The following is a 22,659-nucleotide window of genomic DNA, read 5'->3' on the forward strand; positions in this document are numbered from 1 at the left end:
GTGAAAATAAAGAATACCTGTCATGGTCAAGTGTAGACGGTGAGAGAAACAGAGCGCAAGAGAGAGAAAGTTAGAAGAGAAAGACTACAAGAGAGAAATCCTGTAGGCTATGACATAAACACTACATACAAAAAGCAGAAGTAGATAGTAAATCGTTGAGGTAGCCTATTTAAACATATTTTTTCAGGCAGGTAAGAGGGTTCATAAATCACACAATCAGTTAGTGCCTCACAATCAGTTAGTGCCTGCAGGAGTTAGTGCCTCAGACACAATCATCCGATCCCTATGCAGAAGGATGGAGGATTTAGCCAGTCACTCAGACAGAGCGAGAATCAGAATGGTTCAGAATACAGTTGAAGTCGGAAGTTTACATATACCTTAGCCTAATACATTTAAACTCAGTTTCTCACAATTCCTGACATTTAATCCAAGTAAAAATTCCCTGTGTTAGGTCAGTTAGGACCACCACTTTATTTTAATGATGTGAAATGTCAGAATATTAGTAGAGAGTGATTTATTTCAGCATTTATTTCTTTCATCATATTCCCTGTGGGTCAGAAGTTTACATACACTCAATCAGTATTTGGTAGCATTGCCTTTAAATTGTTTAACTTGGGTCAAACGTTTCAGTTAGCCTTCCACAAGCTTCCCACAATAAGTTGGGTGAATTTTGGCCCATTCCTCCTGACAGAGCTGTTGTAACTGAGTCAGGTTTGTAGGTCTCCTTGCTTGCACACGCTTTTTCAGTTCTGCCCACAAATTTTCTATGGGATTGAGGTAAGGGCTATGTGATGGCCACTCCAATACCTTGACTTTGTTGTCCTTAAGCCATTTTGCCACCACTTTGGAAGTATGCTTGGGGTCATTGTCCATTTGGAAGACCCATTTGCGACAAAGCTTTAACTTCCTGACTGATGTCTTGAGATGCTGCTTCAAAATATCCACATCATTTTCCATCCTCGTGATGCCTCATCCTCGTGATGCCAAGTGCACCAGTCCCTCCTACAGCAATGCACCCCCACAACATGATGCTGCCACCCCTGTGCTTCACGGTTGGGATGGTGTTCTTTGGCTTGCAAGCCTCCCAACTCTTTCCTCCAAACATAACAATGGTCATTATGGCCAAACAGTTCTATTTTTGTTTCATCAGACCAGAGGACATTTCTCCAAAAAGTACAATCTTTGTCCCCATGTGCAGTTGCAAACTGTAGTCTGGCTTTTTTATGGCGGTTTTGGAGCAGTGGCTTCTTCCTTGCTGAGCGGCCTTTCAGGTTATGTCGATATAGGACTGGTTTTACTGTGGATGTAGATACTTTTGTACCTGTTTCCTCCAGCATCTTCACAAGGTCTTTGCTGTTGTTCTGGGATTGATATGCACTTTTCGCAACAAAGTACATTCATCTCTAGGAGACAGAACGCGTCTCCTTCCTGAGTGGTGTGACGGCTGCGTGGTCCCATGGTATTTATACTTGCGTACTATTATTTGTACAGATGATGGTACCTTCAGGCTTTTGGAACTTGATTCTAAAGGATGAACCAGACCTGTGGAGGTCTACAATTAATTTCCTGAGGTCTTGGCTGATTTCTTTAGATTTTCCCATGATGTCAAGCAAAGAGGCACTGAGCTTGAATGTAGGCCTTGAAATACATCCACAGGTACACCTCCAATTGACTCAAATTATGTCAATTAGCCTATCAGAAGCTTCTAAAGCCCTGACATAATTATCTGGAATTTTCCAAGCTGTTTAAATGCACAGTCAACTTAGCGTATGTAACTTCTGACCCACTGGAATTGTGATACAGTGAATTATAAGTGAAATAATCTGTCTGTAAACAATTGTTGAAAAAATTACTTGTGTCATGCACAAAGTAGATGTCCTAACCGACTAAGACATTTGTGGAGTGGTTGAAAATCGAGTTTTAATGACTCCAACCTAAGTGTATGTACTTCAACTGTACATATAGTACCTCTCTTTTCTGCTGATCAGTCACTGCAGCACAGACACCTCCCTGACAGGTGGTGTTGGTCCCAGCCCCAGCCCCGGCCCCAGCCCAGCAGAGCGTGCCATCAGCCCAGGGCAGGCTGCCGTTCCGGGTGGTGCAGTGTGGCTGGCCCTCCTCCCGGCACCACAGCTGGCTGCAAGTCTGGTCGTCTGGGGTGTCCGGACACAGGGTGAACTCCTCCCCGAAGGCCTGCTGGCACTGACGGTCCAGGTTGTAGGAGGCACCAGGGGGATCAACAGGGAGAGGGAGAGTCCGCTCTGGAGGATCCAACAGACAGTCACCTGGGAGAGAGGAACATAAGCAGGCACAAATCAGTCAATCAAATTGATTTACTTGGCCCTTTCTAGATCAGCCGACAGTCACCTGGGAAAGAGACGCATTTTGTATTTATTGAGTCAGTTGAGAATAACTGATTGTATACAACGATGGTCTAGCTACATAAGCAAACAGGCACAGACACAACAGCAGGCGTGAACGTTCCAGTAAACTCAGGGGTGACAAAATGTCAAAAAGATCTGGAGGACGTGTTAGTCAGTGACTGACATTTGGAGACCTGTACATACAGTACTGTATTATACTGAAGGTGTTAAGAAGACCTGGGTGGGCTAAAAAGCTCTGATGAAGGTGGGAACACACGTTCCTCTTCTATCAGTCACCAGGAAACGACAACTGCAACTGGGTGCCAGTCCGCCTGAAGCACGTGACATTTTGACTGTTATGTTTATTTTTTTTGCAAACCTTAAACAGGTCTACAACAGGTTTAGCTTGAGGGGGCTATTTTCATAGCAGAATGAAATGGCCAAATACACAAAGATGTGTTTAACGGGAAGATACATTCTTTGCCTCTAAAGATTCTGTTGCCGGAAGGTAACACCATATCCAGTGGCTGAATCGGGTGATAGAAATGGTTGTAGATCATTGCCAAACATTACATTTAACTTTAGGCTTTTGAAGCAGCTTTTCTTCATGAACTCTTATGTAGAAAAATATACTTTAACTCTTGGCATTGATGTGCATGTCGGACAGAAGAGTTACTGCCTCTCTGCCCTGGTACAGTATGTTGCTTAATCCTATTTTGTTAGATCTTTTTAGTGGTATGGCCCCTTTAACAGAGGAGAATTCTGCAACATCAGTTCACTATATATCTGTGGCAAGGCCGGTAAAGACAACATGTGCTTGGCTACACTCATTTTCTCTTCTCTGTGAGGGAAAACAGTTGTTAAAGCTGGAATGTGTGACTCACCAGCAGATGAGTCAGAGAAACAGAGAGAGAGAGAGAGAGAGACAGAGAGACTATTTTATTACAATGTATATTGTGTATATTGTTGCTTTGGCAATATTGACGCAATGTTTTTTTCATGCCAATAAAGCAACTTGAATTTTGAATTTGAGAGAGAAATCAAAGTGGAGACTGAAATATCGATGGGGGATAAAACATTGACTGAGAAAAATGTATGCTATTTCGCAACACAAATATCTGCTTTGCCTTAGATTTGATATCTTCCATTCCAGAAGCAGGAACATCAATCTTGAGATGCCTTCTCCCAGCAATCTCAGGCATGTCTGCTGTGTGTGTGTGTGTGTGTGTCATCTGAATTATTACAGTGCTGTCTGTGTCTCTGCGCTGCCATGAGCAGACAGAAGTGAAGAGAAGAGCCTCTCACTGCAAAGAGAGAGGAGCTTACTCTCCAAGGACTGTTAGTTTGGACACTCTCAGCAAAATTACAAATAGTGGTTTTCAGAGACCATAAATAGTGGTTGATGGAGCGAGTTTAGGCAGAATGGGTTTTTTAAAAAGAGAGAGGAATAAAATAAACTTGTGAAATGTCAGGGGTTCATATTAGATAGGGATTTCTCCCCACTCTCTGAGTCCTAAATTACATAGCACACTCTCTGTGGCAGGTTTCTATTAACTGCATAATAACAGCCTATGGCCCTTTAGTACAAATGTCTCAAAACTGTTATTCAAACTTAATGAAACCGCAAACTGTTTTTACTCAGATTCAGTTTGTCTGGAATGCTACCTCATGACCAAAACCAAATGAAAGCTGGGAACCACATGTTAACCAATAAGAACAAACTGTCGATACAATTATGTTTCTGTGTAGTAAGTAGTGCATCGGGGGAATCATGATTCCGGCCAATACATCTGACTCAATACATCGACACTTGATACAGTGGTTAGAGAGAAGAGAATAGAATAAAATAGTAGAGAAGAAAGCACTGGGATAAAAAGGTTTAAAAGGGTAAAGTTACACTACCGTATCCATTGTCGAAGAACTCTGTGACATAGCGGGCGCTACATGGCGACCATGGCAAAGTCTCGTTGAGGCTAAAGAACACAGACGCCATCATGTGTGGCCCATCCAGGTGTCCGAACCATCTGATACAGTTATTAGAGTCGTCATGAGGCATGCTGAGTACATGACCTGAGGAGATAAAGAAGAAGGTGCCGCTGAGAGATGACGTATGGCTTACATCATGTACTTTTCTAACTTTGTTCTCATTTAAGCTCGCCGGATGGTTCCGTGGTGAAAACAAGAGGCAAAGCAGCACAGCCATGACAAGTGACTCAGGAGAAGTACTGGACATCCATCCACATTGGCTTTTTACTAAAGTGTCATACCTTGTGAGATAGGAAACACACAAGCATGCCGTTTGTTCCATAGTGTGTTACTGTAACATACCACGCTCGTATTCCTATTGCGTATTAACATACCTAGCTCGTGTGTCACGGTGTAGGCGGCCTGAAGACCGTTATCCTCTATCACGGAGCAGCTTCTCTTGGGGTCACACATGGTGCCCACGTCAGCCACCCCCAGGGTGTCACAGCTCCTCTGACCACAGATGTCCTGCATACGGGGTACAGGGAGAGAGGGCATGAGGACTTTATCACAACACGGGAAATAGAGGACAAGATGAGAGAAAAAGGGCAAGAGTAGTAGGCATCTCACAACTCATCTGCCCATAGATATCCTATATGGGGTAGAGGGAGAGGAGAGGAGAGGAGAGGAGAGGAGAGGAAAAGGGCTAGGGGAGTAGGGAGAGTAGGAAGAGGAGGGACACATTTCAGACACTGATATCCAGACATTGCTACGTTTGTTCCAGACAGAGGGGGTTTTCCCCCTAAAAGTGAAGCTCTTGCCAGCAAAACATATTTGTCAGTGTTTCCATCGTAAAATGAAGCAAATACATGGCAACCAGTAGATTTGGGGAGAAAGGAAATGTAACTGTGTGGTATCTAAAGCACACAGTGAAGGGGGATTCAGTATTAACAGGGCCATTTAAGCTCTAGTTTAAGTTACACTTACAGACAGGCATCCCCCAAATTATACCACAATCCAAAAGGGTACTTTGGAGACTGGAGGGGCAAAGGGGCATGTGCTCTGCACAACACAGGAGGTTGATGGCACCTTCATTTGGGAGAATGGGCTGGTGGTAATGGCCGCAGCGGAATAGGGGGAATGGCATCAAATACATCAAACATATGGTCTCCATGTGTTTGATGCCATTCCATTTGCGCCGTTCCGGCCATTATTATGAGCCGTTCAGCAGCCTCCTGCGCTGCACAGGTGGAGCCCTATCTGTGCACGTGCCACCCTATCTGTGCACGTGCCTGCTTTTCACACTAAACAGAGCCACACCAAGCTGTACCGAGCATGGCCTGGTTTTGCATCCACCATAGTTGCTGGAACCATACTGAAAAGGACAATGTTAAAATAAAACATTTGAGCTAGTACTCTGTGGTCAGCACAAGAGAGTACATTTACATTTACATTTAAGTCATTTAGCAGACGCTCTTATCCAGAGCGACTTACAAGGGTAATAGGGTTCATCTCACCTGTCTGGTGAATTGGATAGTTGTGTCGTAGTGTGCTGGGTGATTGAGATGGAATGTCTAACGTTCTATGTTCTCACCTGTCTGGTGAATAAGATGGCCGTATCGTAGTGTTCCAGGTGCCTCTGGCTGGAGGGGTTGAAGAGCTGCTGCCAGTTACAGAAGTTCCTGAGGGCCATTCCTCCGTTGCTGGACACCTGGGGCCCTACATCTTCGTCCTCCACCACCAGCATCTTCACAACCACCAGGCTCACTGAGTTCTTCAGACTGGGGTGGTGGTAGACCCGCGCCGCCACTGCCATCAGAGTCAGCAGGTAGTGCTTTCGAGGGAAGAGAGAGATGTGCCTTGTAATATGGCCATTTAGTAGAACTGTCAGCATTGACAGTGACACATATATTAACGGAAATGTGGCTCATGCGGGAATCGAACCCTGGTGTTGCCAGCACCATGTTTTAACCAAATGAGCGACTGGAAGCACATGTGGAAGCATGGGCAACAATGACCTGAACCACTCAACAGTTCACTAACAGTTCACTTTTAGCTAAAGGCAAAACGTTTTCTGCAATGACATGGTGAGCAAGGCAACATGAACTCATCAACTCAATGCATGTACTGAATATGATGAACATACAGTACAAACCAAGCAAACCAAAATTGATTCTGGTTCCCAGGACATTTGTTCGGTCACGGCTAATGTCCAGTCGTGTTCATATAAAACATTCACCTGATGTTGCAAGAACGTTCCTAGAACACATTTAATCTGTTCTTTAAAGGTTCCCAGGATGTTTCATTAGGTTGTGGGAAGAGAGCATCCTGACCGGTTGCATCACCGCCTGGTATGGTAACAGCTCGGCCTTCGACTGCATGGCACTACAGAGGGTAGTGCGTATGGCCCAGTACGTCACTGGGGCCAAGCTTCCTGTCATCTAGGACCTCTATACCAGGCGGTGTCAGAGGGAGGCCCTAAAAATTGTCAAAGACTCCAGCCACCCTAGTCATAGACTGTTCTCTCTGCTACCGCATGGTACCGGAGCTTCTTAACAGATTCTACCCCCAAGCCATAAGACTACTGAACAGCTAATCAAATGGCTACCCTTTTACGCTGCTGCTACTCTCTGTTTATTATCCATGCATAGTCACTTTACTTCTACCTACATGTACCTATTACCTCAATTAACTCGACAAACCTGTGTCCCGGCACATTGACTCTGTACCCCCTGTATATAGTCTCGCTACTGTTATTTTATTGTTGCCCTTTAATTATTTGTTATTTTCTATTTTTCTTCTTTTTTTACTTCAGTTTATTTAGTAAATACTTTCTTAACACTTATTTTTCTCAAAACTGCATTGTTGGTTAAGGGCTTGTAAGTAAGCATTTCACTGTAAGGTTGTATTCGCCGCATGTGACAAATACAATTTGATTTGATTTGATTACACTACTTCTATTCGGTTGCAAAACACATTTGTTGGTGTTGCATGAACACATTTTATGTTCTTTAAAAATTCCTAAAATATGTATTTAGGTTGTGGGAACATTGTGTGGATATGACAGGAGATACTGTAGGTTCCCAAAACACAACAACTGTCCAGTTGTGCTGACATTTAGACAACGTTGGTATCAGGGTGTACAAAACATTCCTTTGATGTTGCAAGAATGTTGACAGAACAGACTTTCTGAGTTCTTTAAAAGGTTCCCAGAATATTTAATTAAGTTGTGGGAACAGTGTGGGTACATTACAAGAGATAACTTCTCAAAACAGAAAATATGCTCAGTTGTGATGACATTCATACAACGTTTAAGTTACGCTGCACAGGACATTCCCTTAGTGTTGTAAGAATGAAATAAGTCAATTTTTATGACGTTCATAGCACATTTGTTTTAGGTTTAATATAATATTCCTTTGATGTTTACATAATATACATTGTACCTACATTGTCTTTGAGGCTTAGGAAAATTATATTTAAGTTTGACCTAATATTAACAAAACATTCTCAGCATGCAAAGGTGTAGCTCCTTAAAGCATATTGGAAAACATTCCAATTATGCTTCTCTCCAGATGTAATGCCAAATTACATTTGAAGACTATATAGTATAACTATATAACTCGAGCAAGGGTTGCCTTCCAGAGAGACATCAGAGATTGTAACATTCTCTGCTTCACGGAAACATGGCTCACTCGGGATACGTTATCAACGCACCGACAGAAACAAATATCTCTCTGGCAAGAAGAAGGGCGGGGGTGTATGCCTTATGATTAACGAGTCGTGGTGTGATCATTACATCATACAGGAACTCAAGTCCTTTTGTTCACCTGACCTAGAATTTCTTACAATCAAATGCCGACCGCATTATCTAACAAGAGAATTCTCTTCGATTATAATCACAGCCGTGTATATCTCTCCCAAGCTGACATATCGACGGCCCTGAAAGAACTTCATTGGACTCTATGTAAACTGGAAACCACATATCCTGAGGGTGCATTTATTGTAGCTGGGGATTTTAACAAAGCTAATCTGAAATAAAGGCTTCCTAAATTTTATTAGCATATCGAATGCGCAACCTAGGCTGGCAGCAATCTGGATCATTGCTACTCTAACTTCCATGATGCATACAAAGCTCTCCCTCGCCCTCCTTTCGGCAAATCTGACCACGACTCCCTTTTGTTGCTCCCAGCCTATAGACAGAAACTAAAACAGGAAACGCCCATGCTCAAATCTGTTCAACACTGGTCCGACCAATCTGATTATACGCTTCAAGATTGCTTCGATCGCGTGGACTGGGATATGTTCCGGATAGCCTCAGACAACAACATTGATGTATACTCTGATTCGGTGAGCGAGTTTATTAGCAAGTGCATCGGTGATGTTGTAGCCACGGTGACTATTAAAACCTTCCCCAACCAGAAACTGTGGATTGATGGCAGCATTCGCGCAAAACTGAAAGCGCAAACCACTGCTTTTAATCATGGCAAGGCGACCGGGAACATGACCGAATGCAAACAGTGTAGCTATTCCCTCCGCAAGGCAATCAAACAAGCTAAGCGTCAGTATAGAGACAAAGTAGAGTTGCAATTCAACGGCTCAGAGACGAGACGTATGTGGCAGGGTCTACAGTCAATCACGGATTACTAAAAGAAAACCATCCCTATCGCGGACACCGAAGTCTTGCTCCCAGATAAACTAAAAAACTTCTTTGCTCGCTTTGAGGACAATACAGTGCCACTGACAGGTTCCGCTACCAAAACCTGCGGGCTCTCCTTCACCGCAGCCAACGTGAGTAAAACATTTAAACGTGTTAACCCTCGCAAGGCTGCTGGCCCAGACGGCATCCCTAGCTGCGTCCTCAGAGCATGCGCAGACCAGCTGGCTGGTGTATTTACGGACATATTCAATCAATCCCTATCCCAGTCTGCTGTTCCCACATGCTTCAATAGGGCCACCATTGTTCCTGTTCCCAAGAAAGCTAAGGTAACTGAGCTAAACTATTATTGCCCCGTAGCACTCACTTCCGTCATCAAGAAGTGCTTTGAGAGACTAGTCAAGGATCATATCACCTCCATCCTACCTGACACCCTAGACCCACTCCAATTTGCCTACCGCCCCAATAGGTCCACAGACGACGCAATCCCAATCACATTGCACACTGCCCTAGCCATCTGGACAAAAGGAATACCTATGTAAGAATGCTGTTCATCGATTACAGCTCAGCATTTAACACCATAGTACCTTCCAAACTCGTCATTAAGCTCGAGACCCTGGGCCTTGACCCCGCACTGTGCAACTGGGTCCTGGACTTTCTGACGGGCCGCACCCAGGTGGTGAGGGTAGGAAACAACATCTCCACCCCACTGATCCTCAACACTGGGGCCCCACAAGGGTGCGTTCTCAGCCCTCTCCTGTACTCCCTGTTCACCCATGACTGCGTGGCCATGCACGCCTCCAACTCAAACATCAAATTTGCAGACGACACTACAGTGGTAGGCTTGATTACCAACAACGACGAGACGGTCTACAGGGAGGAGGTGAGGACCCTCGGAGTGTGGTGTCAGGAGAATAACCTCTCACTCAACGTCAACAAAACAAAGGAGATGATCGTGGACTTCAGGAAACAGCGGAGGGAGCACCCCCCTATCCACATTGACGAGAAGGTGGAAAGTTTTACGTTCCTCTGCTTACACATCACAGACAAACTGAAATGGTCCACCCACACAGACAGACAGCGTGTTGAAGAAGGCGCAACAACGCCTCTTCAACCTCAGAAGGCTGAAAAAATTGGACTTGTCCCCGAAAACACTCACAAACTTTTACAGATCCACAATCAAGAGCATCCTGTCGGTCTGTATCACCGCCTGGTCCGGCAACTGCTTCGCCCACAACCGTAAGGCTCTCCAGAGGGTAGTGAGGTCTGCACAACGCATCACCGGGGGCAAACTACCTGCCCTCCAGGACACCTACACCACCCGATGTCACAGGAAGGCCAAACAGATCATCAAGGACAACAACCACCCGAGCCACTGCCTGTTCACCCCGCTATCATCTAGAAGGCGAGGTCAGTATAGGTGCATCAATGCTGGGACCGAGAGACTGAAAAACAGCTTCTATCTCAAGGCCATCAGACTGTTAAACAGCCATCACTAACATTGAGTGGCTGCTGCCAACATACTGACTGAAATCTCTAGCCACTTTAATAATAAAAAATTGGATGTGATAAATGTATCACTAGTCACTTTATATAATGTTTACATACCCTACATTCCTCAACTCATATGTATATACTGTACTCTATACCATCTACAGCATCTTGCCTATGCCGCACGGCCATCGCTCATCTATATATTTGTATGTACATATTCTTATTCATTCCTTTACACTTGTGTGTATAAGGTAGTTGTTGTGAAATTGTTAGATTACTTGTTAGATATTTCTGCATGGTCAGAACTAGAAGCACAAGCATTTCATTACACTCGCATTAACATCTGCTAACCATGTGTATGTGACCAATCAAATTTGATGATATAGAGACACATGGCTTTTTAATTGAATTCACAGGACATTTGAACAGTATTTAATCATACAAACACAACTATCTGTATTACTCTTCATATGCTGACAAACTGCACATGTGGGGTTTGAACTTTCAATGTTTGGTTTTCCAACCAGATAATTAACCATCTGAGCCTTGTGGCTTTGTTCAGCCAAATATGGTCAATCAGGACACAGAACACATTAAAATGTACCCATCCTCTTCATATGCTGTGTACTTGTAATTTAAAATTGATTAAATTGAGCTTTTTTGTCACTGGCATACACACAATAACTTGTAATGTCAAAATGAGATGTTTTAAAAAAAACATTTTTACAAATTAATTGAAAATGAAAAGCTGAAATGTATTGAGTCAATAAGTATTCAACCCCTTTGTTGTGGCAAGCCTAAATAAGTTAGGGAGTAAAAATTTGCTCACCCAGTCACATATGTTGCTCGGACTCACTCTGTGTGCAATAATAGTGTTCAACATGATTTTTTAATGACTGCCTCATCTCAGTACCCCCACACATTTTTATTTATTTATTTATCCATTATTTTACCAGGTAAGTTGACTCAGAACACATTCTCATTTACAGCAACAACCTGGGGAATAGTTACAGGGGAGAGGAGGAGGGATGAATGAGCCAATTGAAAACTGGGGATTATTAGGTGACCATGATGGTTTGAGGACCAGATTGGGAATTTAGCCAGGACACCAGGGTTAACACCCCTACTCTTACAATAAGTGCCATGGGATCTTTAATGACCTCAGAGAGTCAGGACACCTGTTTAACATCCCATCCAAAAGACAGTACCCTACACTGCCCTGGGGCATTGTTTAGACCAGAGGAAAGAGTGCCTCCTACTTGCCCTCCAACACCACTTCCAGCAGAATCTGGTCTCCCATCCAGGGACTGACCAGGACCAACCCTGTATAGCTTCAGAAGCAAGCCAGCAGTGGTATGCATGGTGGTATGCTGCTGATACGCATACAGTTATCTGTAAGGTCCTTCAGTGATGCAGTGAATTTCAAACAGAGATTCAACCACGAAGACCAGGGAGGTTTTCCAATGCCTCGCAAAGAAGGGCACCTATTGGTAGATGGGTAAAAATGAAAAAGCAGACATTGAATATCCCTTTGAGCATGGTGAGGTTATTAATTACACTTTGGATGGTGTGTCAATACACCCAGTCCTTCCTAACTCAGTTGCCGGAAAGGAAGGAAACCATTCAGGGATTTCACCATTAGGTGACAGTGACTTTAAAATAATTACAGAGTTTAATGGCTGTGATAAGAGAAAACTGAGGATGGATCAACAACATTGTAGTTACTCCAAAATAATAACCACATTGACAGAGGGAAAATAAGGAAGCCTGTACAGAAGAAAAATATTCCAAAACATGCATCCTGTTTCTAACAAGGCACTAAAGTAATACTGCAAAAAATGTGGGAAAGCAATGCACTTCTTGTCCTGAATACGAAGTGTTATGTTTGGGGCAAATTGAGTACAACACGTTACTGACTAGCCTTCTCCATATTTTCAACCATAGTGGTGGCTGCAATATGTTATGGGTATTCTTGTAATCGTTAAAGACTGGGGAGTTTTTCAGGATAAAAAATAAATTGATAAGCACAGGCAAAATCCTAGAGGAAAACCTGGTTCAGTCTTCTTTTACACACTGAGAGATGAATTCCCCTTTCAGCAGGACAATAACCTAAAACACAAGACCAAATCTACACTGGAGTTGCTTACCAAGAAGACAGTGAATGTTCTTGAATGGCCGAGTTACAGTTTTGACTTAAATCTACTTAAAAATCTATGGCAAGACCTGTAAATGGTTGCTTAGCAATGATCACCAACCAATTTGACACAGCTTGAAGAATTCTGACTAATGGGCAAATGTTGCACAATTCTAGTGTGGAAAGCTCTTAGAGACTTACCCAGAAAGACTCATAGCTGTAATCGCTGCCAAAGGTGCTTCTACAAAGTATTTTCTCTGGGGTGTGAATACTTATATAAATTAGATATTTCTGTATCTCATTTTCAATACATTTGCCAAATTTTCTAAAACAATGTATTAACTTTGTCATTTTCAAGTATTGTGTGTAAATGAGTGAGAAAAAAAGGCTGTTACACAACAAATGTTGAAAAAGTCAAGGGGTAGGAATACAGAATAATGTGGTTTCTGAAGGCACTGTATGAAGTGTAAAAAAAACATTTTTATTTTTATGATTAAATGCTTTTCAAATTTCCTATTAATGAAATTCTATGCAGATTTTTTTTACATAGGAAGTGTAAAAAAATCTGGTTGTGTTTGTATGATTAAATGTTCAAATTCAAATGTCCTATGAATGAAATTATATACAGATTGTCAACATATGAAGTGTTAAAAATATGGATGTGCTTGTATGATTAAATGCTGTTCAAATGTCCTATGAATTAAATAAGAATGTCCTGTGTCTCTACAGTGCATTCGGAAAGTTCAGACCCCTTGACTTTTTCCACATTTTCGTATGTTACAGCCTTATTATAAAATAGATTTGATAGTTTTTTTCCCTTCATCAATCTACACACAATACCCCATAATGACAAAGCAACATTTTTGCAAATGTATTAAAAATAAAAACTGAAATATCACATTTACATAAGTATTCAGACCCTTTACTCAGTACTTTGAGAGTTAAAAGAGATCAATCTTGGTTTAATCAGACCAGAGGATCTTGTTTCTCATGGTCTGAGAGTCTATTGGTGCCTTTTGGCAAACTCCAAGCGGGCTATCATGTGCCTTTTACTGAGGAGTGGCTTCCAAAATTCCTCTATTTGAGAATGATGGAGGCCACTGTTTTCTTGGGGACCTTCAATGATGTACATATTTTTTGGTACCCTTCCCCAGATCTGTGCCTCGACACAATCCTCAATCGGCGCTCTACAGACAATTCCTTTGACCTCATGGCTTGGTTTTTGCTCTGACATGCATTGTCAACTGTGGGACCTTATATAGACAGTTGGGTGCCTTTCCAAAATATGTCCAATCAATTGAATTTACCACAGGTGGACTCCAATCAAGTTTTAGGAATATCTCAAGGATGATCAATGTCAACTGGATGCACCTGAGCTCAATTTTGAGTCTCATAGCAAAGGGTCTGAATACTTATGTAAATCAGGTATTTCAGTTTTCTTTTGTTGCAAAAATGTCTATAAACCCGTTTCCGCTTTGTCATTATGGGGTACTGTGCGTAGATTAATGAGGAAAAACGTGACGTAACAAAATGTGGAAAAAGTCAAGGGGTCTGAATACTTTCCGAATGCACTATTTCTCAAATACAGTCCTCAAATATGAATTGCCATTAAATCGGGAGAGAAAGATAACGTGGATGGATTCCAATCTGCTTTCCTATGCTTTAATTTGCATGCTAAGTATGTTGTGGTAATATTAGGTCAAACGTAAATACACCATTTTCTAAATGCTCTTGAATGTTGTGAAGACCTCCAAGACAAGGTAAAATGTATATTGAGTGAACATCAATGGATGTATATTGAGTGAACATCAATATTATGTTAAATTTAAAAGACATATGCTATGAACTTCATAAAAACTAACATTTAATTCTTACAACATTAAGGGAATGTCCTGTGCAACCTAACCTTAAACATTGTATGAATGTCATCACAACTGAGCATATTTTGTGTTTTGGTAAACTATCGTAATTTACCCACACTGTTCCCACAACCTAATTACATGTTCTTGGAACCTTTAAAGGACTCAGAAACACTGTTTTGTCAACATTCTTGCAACATCAAAGGAATGTTTTGTACACGCTGATACAAACGTTATCTGAATGTCAGCACAACTGGACAGTTGTCCCAACAATGTTCCCACAACCTAATGAAATTTGTGGGAATCAACAGATGAACTGTGTTGTGGGAACGTTCTTGTAACATCAGGTGAATGTTTTTTTGCACCCTAAAAGAAACATTGTGAAATCATCTGCACAGCTGGACAGTTTTGGTGTTTTGGGAACATATATTTTGTCCCCACAATGTTCCCACCAGACTCTTCCCACAAGCTAATGAAACATTCTGAGAACCTTTAAAGAACAGATGAAATGTGTTATAGGAACATTCTTGCAACATCAGGCAAATGTTTTATACAAACATACAAACTTTTGGGGAATGTTCTGTGGTCGTAGTTACAGATGTTGTGCACAACATTTTAGTGAATGCTAGAACATTCCAAGGATATTTAATATAAAACATTTATGATAAATACATAGATTCTATCAAAACAATTCTCTGAATGTTTTTGGTATGTTATATTCCTAGTGTTAGATAAATCCCTAACTAGAATTTAATGTGAATCTGTTATGGGAATGTTCCCGGGTTTGCTGGGAAGGCACTATCAATTGTGCACTACCTAGTTGATGTCAATAAACATTGAATCCTGGATTCATTTCACTGCTTAATTAATTGCAAAGAGATCTGACAACACACGCTCTGCAGGCAGTCAGAGAAGGGACCCAAATCCGTAAGCCAATTGTAATCAAATGTTTAAACATTTGTGTTTTTCTTTCCATCAATAAAATGGGTGGAAGGACCACAAAAACAAACTCCTCTTGGCTTCCTCTCATTCCCAGATGGTTTAAACTCAAACACAAGACTCTGTGCCAACATTTTTATTTACCGTTTCAGATAGACACAAACTTAGTTAGATTGTATAACATCACACGGTATATTAAGACCAGAATGTCTCCATCTTTTCTGAGGTTATTAGGTATTGACAGAGATATATAGTGAGCTCCAAGAGTATTGGGACAGTGACACATTTAGTTTATTTTGGCTCTGTACTCCAGTACTTTGGTTTTGAAATCATAAAATGACTATGAGTGCAGACTGTCAGCTTTAATTTGAGGATATTTTCATCCACATCGGGGGAACTATTAGAAATTACAACACTTTTTGTACATAGTCCCCCCATTTTAGGGGACCAAAAGTTTTCGGTCAAATTCACTTACATTACCGTTCAAAAGTTTGGGGTCACTTAGAAATGTCCTTGTTTTTGAAAGAAAAGCTATTTTTTGTCCATTAAAACAACATCAAATTGATCTGAAATACAGTGTAGACATTGTTAATGTTGTAAATGACTATTGTAGCTGGAAACGGCAGATTTTTTATGCAATATCTACATAGGCGTACAGAGTCCCATTATCAGCAACCATCACTCCTGTGTTCCAATGGCACGTTGTGTTAGCTAATCCAAGTTTATAATTTTAAAAGGCTAATTGATCATTATTGCAATTATGTTAGCACAGCTGAAAACTGTTGTTCTGATTAAAGAAGCAATACAACTGGCCTTCTTTAGACTAGTTGTATATCTGGAGCATCAGAATTTGTGGGTTCGATTACAGGCTCAAAATGACCAGAAACAAATAACTTTCTTCTGAAACTCGTCAGTCTATTCTCGTTCTGAGAAATGAAGGCTATTCCATGCGAGGAATTGGTTGAGAGCTTCAAGTTCCTTGGTGTCCACATCACCAACAAACTAACAAGGTCCAAGCACACCAACACAGTCGTGAAGAGGGCACGACAAAACCTATTCTCCCTCAGGAGATTGAAAAAATTTGGCATGGGTCCTCAGATCCTCAAAATGTTCTACAGCTGCACCATCGAGAGCATCCTGACAGGTTGCATCACTGCTTGGTATGGCAACTGCTCGGCCTCTGACCACAAGGCACTACAGAGGGTAGTGCGTACAGTCCAGTACACCACCGGGGCCAAGCTTCCCGCCATCCAGGACCTCTATACAAGGCGGTGTCAGAGGAAAGCCCTAAAAATGTTCAAAGACTCCAGCCACCCTAGTCATAGACTGTTCTCTCTGCTACTGCACACAAAGCGGTACCGGAGCGCCAAGTCTAGGTCCAAGAGGCTTCTAAACAGATTCTACCCCCAAGACTCCTGAACATGTAATCAAATGGCTACCCAGACTATTTGCATTGCCCCCCCCCCCCCCCACACACCGCTACTCTCTTATTATCTATGCATAGTCACTTTAATAAATCTACCTACATGTACATATTACCTCAATTACCTCGACTAACCGGTGCCCCCGCACATTGACACATTGACCCTGAACCGGTACCCCTGTATATAGCCCCACTATTGTTATTTACTGCTACTCTTTAATTATTTGTTTTTCTTATCTCTTACTTTTGTTTTTTGGGGGGTATTTTCTTAAAACGAAATAGTTGGTTAAGGGCTTGTAAGTAAGCATTTCACTGTAAGGTGAACCTGTTGTACCTGTTGTATTCGGCGCATGTGACAAATACAATTTGATTTGATTTAATCCTGTGGTTAAAATTTCACCCTCATAACAACAGTTTTTCAAATCAAATGTGTTTTCCACGTAGATTCCACATCACAATACATTGGCAAATTACGTTGAAAGAACGTTGATTCAACCAGTTTGTGCCCAGTGGGGAACTTGACCCAAGCCAAAATACCAATTAAAATCCCTAACATGTTGAAATGCTCTTTAAATTATTGACAGAGGGGATGTTTTTGTGGACTTGCAGACTAGTTAGGCCTACTGTAGACCTACTAGAAAGTAAACGCACATTTGTCCCCCGGCTTGGCATGATATTGAATAACTCATTTTGATCATTGAATTTGCGGGAATATTTAGTCTTACTTTCAATATAGCCACATGGCCATAGGGGAGTTTTTCAAGAGAATTGGCTTTCCCGACAAGCACTGTGCTGTGCCTGTCATGGTTGTGAGAATGTGGGATGATATTGGAATTGCACAGCCTCACATGAGTCATGGCTGCCCAACCTGGTCTCAGAGCATTTCGTTTTATTCTGTACGTAAACCCGCGAGGTAAAATTTTACATTTTGTATGTTATGTATTAACATGTGATTACAATTGATATATTATGGTACATTACGAATTGAAATTCATACAATATGTTACGAATTACAATTTGTAATGTACAGTACCAGTCAAAAGTTTGGACACACCTACTCATTCCTGGGTTTTTCTTTGTTTTTACTATTTTCTACATTGTAGAATAATAGTGAAGACATAAAAATATATTTGATTTATTTTTATTTAACCTTTATTTAACTAGGCGAATCAACTAAGAACAAATTCTTATTTACAATGACGGCCTACCAAAAGGCCTCCTGCGGGGCTGGAATTATTATATATTTTTTAAATATAGAACAAAACACACATCACGACAGGAGACACCACAACACTACATCAAGAGAGGCTTAAGACACCTCATAGCATGGCAGCAACACAACATGACAACAACATGGTAGCAACACAACATGGCATCGGCACAACATGGTAGCAGCACACAACATGGTACAAACATTATTGGGCAAAGACAACAGCACAAAGGGCAAGGAGGTGGAGACAACACGACCTCAAACAAACCAGACACAACTGTCAGTAAATGTCCGTGATTGATTCATTGAATGAAAAGAGGAAGATGAACTGTCCAGTTTGAGTGTTTTTTACAGATCGTTCCAGTCGCTAGCTGCAGCCAACTGAAAAGAGGAGCGACCCAGAGATGTGTGTGCTTTGGGGACCTTTAACATAATGTGACTGGGAGAAAAAGGTGTTGTATGTGGAGGATGAGGGCTGCAGTAGATATCTCAGATAGGGGGGAGTGAGGCCTAAGAGGGTTTCATAAATAAGCATCAACCAATGGGTCTTGCGACAGGTATACAGAGATGACCCATTTACAAAGGAGTATAGAGGGCAGTGATGTGTCCTATAAGAAGTATTAGTGGCAAATCTGATGGCCAAATGGTTAAGAACCTCTAGCCACTCGAGAGCACCCTTACCTGCCGATCTATAAATTGCGCCTCCGTAATCTAGCATGGGTAGGATGGTATAAGACTGTATCATCTGTATATAAATGGAGGAGAGAGCTTCCTACTGCCTGAGCTATGTTGTTGATGTGTATTGAGAAGAGCGTGGGGCCTAGGATTGAGCCTTGGGGTACTCCCTTGGTGACGGAGTGGTTGAGACAGCAGATTTTTTGACTTAATACACTGCACTCCTTGAGAGAGGTAGTTAGCAAACCAGGTCAAAGACCCCTCAGAGACATCAATACTCCTTAGCCGGCCCACAAGAATGGAATGGTCTACCGTATTTGGGGCGGCAGGTAGCCTAGTGGTTAGAGCGTTGGACTAGTAACCGAAAGGTTGCAAGATCGAATCCCTGAGCTGACAAGGTAAACATCTGTCGCTCTGCCCCTGAACAAGGCAGTTAACCCACTGTTCCTAGGCCGTAATTGAAAATAAGAAAAAATTAAATAAAATCAATAGCTTTGGCCAAGTCAATAAAAATAGAAGCACAACATTGCTTAGAATCAAGGGCAATGGTGACATAATTTAGGACCTTTAAAGTTGCAGTGACACATCCATAACCTGAGCGGAAACCAACTGGGACTAGATACTATAGACATCAAGAAAGCCAGTCAGTTGATTATTGACAAGTTTTTCCAACACGTTTGATAAACAGGGAAAAATAGAAATTGGCCTATAACAGTTAGGATCAGCTTGATCTCCCCCTTTAAATAAAGGACGCACCATGGCTGCCTTTCAAGAGAGGAGAGTTTAAGGAGCTCCTTTAGCACCTCGGACTCAGTGACCACCTACAGGGAGAAACGTTGTAGCAGGACAGGGGAAAACATTAGAAGGGGTGGGTGATGAGGAAATGTTGGAAGGGGAAGGAGGCATGGCTGAATCAAATAGGAATCCTAACTTAATGAAGTGGTGATTATAGAGATCAGCCATGTGCTCCTTGTCAGTAACAACCACATCATCAACATTAAGGGACATGGGCACCTGTGAGAAGGAGGGTTTATTCTCTAGGTCTTTAACTGTTTTTAGAACATATTGGGGTTAGACCCACAGAGAGAGAACTGCTCCTTAAAGTAACTAACTTGGCCCTCCAGATAGCCTGAGTGCACTTATTTCTCATTTGCCTGAACGAGAGCCAGTCAGCCTGAGTATGCGTGTGCCTTGCGCCAAATGGAATTCTTGAGGTGGAGTAACTCTGCCAGATCACGGTCGAACCAGGGGCTGAACCTGTTTTAATTCTCATTTTACTTTATGGGGGTGTGTTTGTTAACAATACCACTGAAAATATCAAAAATGAAGGTCCAAGTCTTCGACATAGGGGATCAAGCTGATTCTATACCAATTTACAGAGGCCAGGTCTGAAAGCGTGAACCACTGCATTTAATCATGGCAAGGTGACTGGGAATATGGCCGAATACAAACAGTGCAGTTATTCCTGCCATAAGGCAATCAAACAGGCAAAACGTCAGTATAGAGACAAAGTGGAGTCGCAATTCAACGGCTCAGACACGAGACGTACGTGGCAGAGTCTACAGACAATCACAGACTACATAAGGAAAACCAGCCACGTTGCAGACATCGACATCTTGCTTCCGGACAAGCTAAACACCTTCTTTGCCCGCTTTGAGGATAACCCAGTGCCAACGACGCGGGCCAAGGACTGTGGCCGATGTGAGTAAGACGTTTAAGCATGTTAACCCTTGCAAGGCTGCCCAGACGGCATCCCTAGCTGCATCCTCAGACCAGCTTTCTGGAGTGTTTACGGACATATTCAATCTCTCCCTATTCCAGTCTGCTGTCCCCACAAACTTCAAAATGGCCACCATTGTACCTGTACCCAAGAAAGCAAAGGTAACTGAGCTAAATGACTATCGTCTTGTAGCACTCACTTCTGTCATCATGAAGTGCTTTGAGAGACGAGTCAAGGATCATATCACCTCTACCTTACCCGACACCATAGACTCACTTCCATTTGCTTACCGCCCCAATATATCCACAGATGATGCAATAGCCATCGCACTGCACACTGCCCTATCCCATCTGGACAAGAGGAATACCTATGGAAGAATGCTGTTCAGTGACTATAGCTCAGCATTCAACACCATAGTACCCTCCAAGCTCATCATTAAGCTCGAGGCCCTGGGTCTGAACCCCCGCCCTCTGCAAATGGGTCCTGGACTTCCTGACGGGCCGCCCCCAGGTGGTGAAGGTAGGAAACAACACCTCCACTTCACTGATCTTCAACACTGGGGCCCCACAAGGGTGCATGCTCAGCCCCTTCCTGTACTCCCTGTTTACCCATGACTGCATGGTCACGCACGCCTCCAACTCAATCATCAAGTTTTCAGATGACACAACAGTAGTAGGCTTGATTACCAGCAGTGACGAGACAGCCTACAGGGAGGAGGTGAGGGCCCTGGGAGTGTGGTGCCAGGAAAGTAACCTCTCACTCAACGTCAAAAAAGGAGGTGATCGTGGACTTCAGGAAACAGCAGAGGGAGCACCCCCCTATCCACATCGACTGGACCTCAGTGGAGAAGGTGAAAAGCTGCAAGTTCCTTGGCGTAAACATCACGGACAAACTGAAATGGTCCACCCACACAGACAGTGTGGTGAAGGTGCAACAGCGCCTCTTCAACCTCAGGAGGCTGAAGAAATTTGGCTTGGCACCTAAAACACTCAAACTTTTACAGATGCACAATTGAGAGCATGCTGTCATGCTGTATCACCGCCTGGTACAGCAACTGCACCGCCCACAACCACAGGGCTCTCCAGAGGGTGGTGCGGTATGCCCAATGCATCACCGGGGGCAAACTACCAGCCCTCCAGGACACCTACAGCACCCGATGTCACAGGAAGGCCAAAAAGATTATCAAGGACAACAACCACCCGGGCCACTACCTGTTCAGCCCGCTATCATCCAGAAGGTGAGGTCAGTGCAGGTGCATCAAGGCTGGGACCGAGAGACTGAAAAACAGCTTCTATCTCAAGGCTATCAGACTGTTAAATAGCCATCACTAGGACATTAGAGACTGCTGCCTATGTATATAGACTTGAAATCACTGGCCACTTCAATAATGGAACACTAGTCACTTAAATAATGTTTACATATTTTGTATTACTCATCTCATATGTACAGTATATACTGTATTCTATTGTATCTTAGTCTATGCCACTCTGACATTGCTCGTCCAAATATTTATATCTTCTTAATTCCATTCCTTCACTTAGATTTGTGTGTGGGTATTTTTGTGAAATTGTTAGATATTACTTGTTAGATATTACTGCACTGTTGGAGCTTAAACACAAGCATTTCGCTACACCCGCTAAACACACGTATGTGACCAATAAAATTGTATTTGATTTGATTGTATTTGATTGGAAGGCTTGCTAATTAAAGTTTTTTAGCAAGCGTCTATGACAAATCAGTACAGGTCGTTTCACTGAGCAGCCATTATGAACACAGGCTTTAAAACAATGATCGATAAGGTCATTACAGAACACACCAGACTGATACCTATCAGGATTATTTGTGATGATAACATCAAGGAAAGTAGCCTTTTCTGGGTGTTTGGAGACATACCTTGTGGAATTGGTAATAATCTAAGAAAGAGTTAGGGAGTGCCATTGCTTTAGGACTTGGTCAGGTGGTTTAAGCATCTGCCAGTTTAGGTCACCTAGCAGGACAAATTCAGACATAGGGTATTTAGGGTACAGGCCAGTGCTGATGGTGGACAATAACACCCAGCAACAGTCAACAAAGAGCTATTTGAAAGTTTAATGCTTAGAACCAGAAAATCTAATTGTTTGGGGACAGACTTGGTGGAGACAACCGAGCACTGAAGGTGTTCCTTGTTAAAGATTACTACTCTACCACCTTTGGAAGATCTGTCTTACCGAAAAAGGTTATGAC

The 22,659-nt window shown here is 42.4% G+C and overlaps 1 protein-coding gene across 1 annotated transcript in view; it reads right to left on the bottom strand.

The window, feature by feature from the left end:
• The window catches only part of adamts8a (ADAM metallopeptidase with thrombospondin type 1 motif, 8a), a 34,054-nt gene that overhangs the window by 7,759 nt on the left and 3,636 nt on the right, over window positions 1-22,659 (bottom strand). Inside the window, exons 2-5 of the mRNA XM_071337493.1 lie at window positions 5,923-6,162; window positions 4,724-4,856; window positions 4,266-4,433; window positions 1,969-2,285 (exon numbers count right to left, since the gene is read on the bottom strand). Of these exons, the coding sequence (XP_071193594.1) occupies window positions 1,969-2,285; window positions 4,266-4,433; window positions 4,724-4,856; window positions 5,923-6,162 (858 nt within the window). The remainder of the gene's footprint in view (window positions 1-1,968; window positions 2,286-4,265; window positions 4,434-4,723; window positions 4,857-5,922; window positions 6,163-22,659) is intronic.

Source organism: Salvelinus alpinus, chromosome 13, assembly GCF_045679555.1.
Source record: "Salvelinus alpinus chromosome 13, SLU_Salpinus.1, whole genome shotgun sequence".
Lineage (NCBI taxonomy): Eukaryota > Metazoa > Chordata > Actinopteri > Salmoniformes > Salmonidae > Salvelinus > Salvelinus alpinus.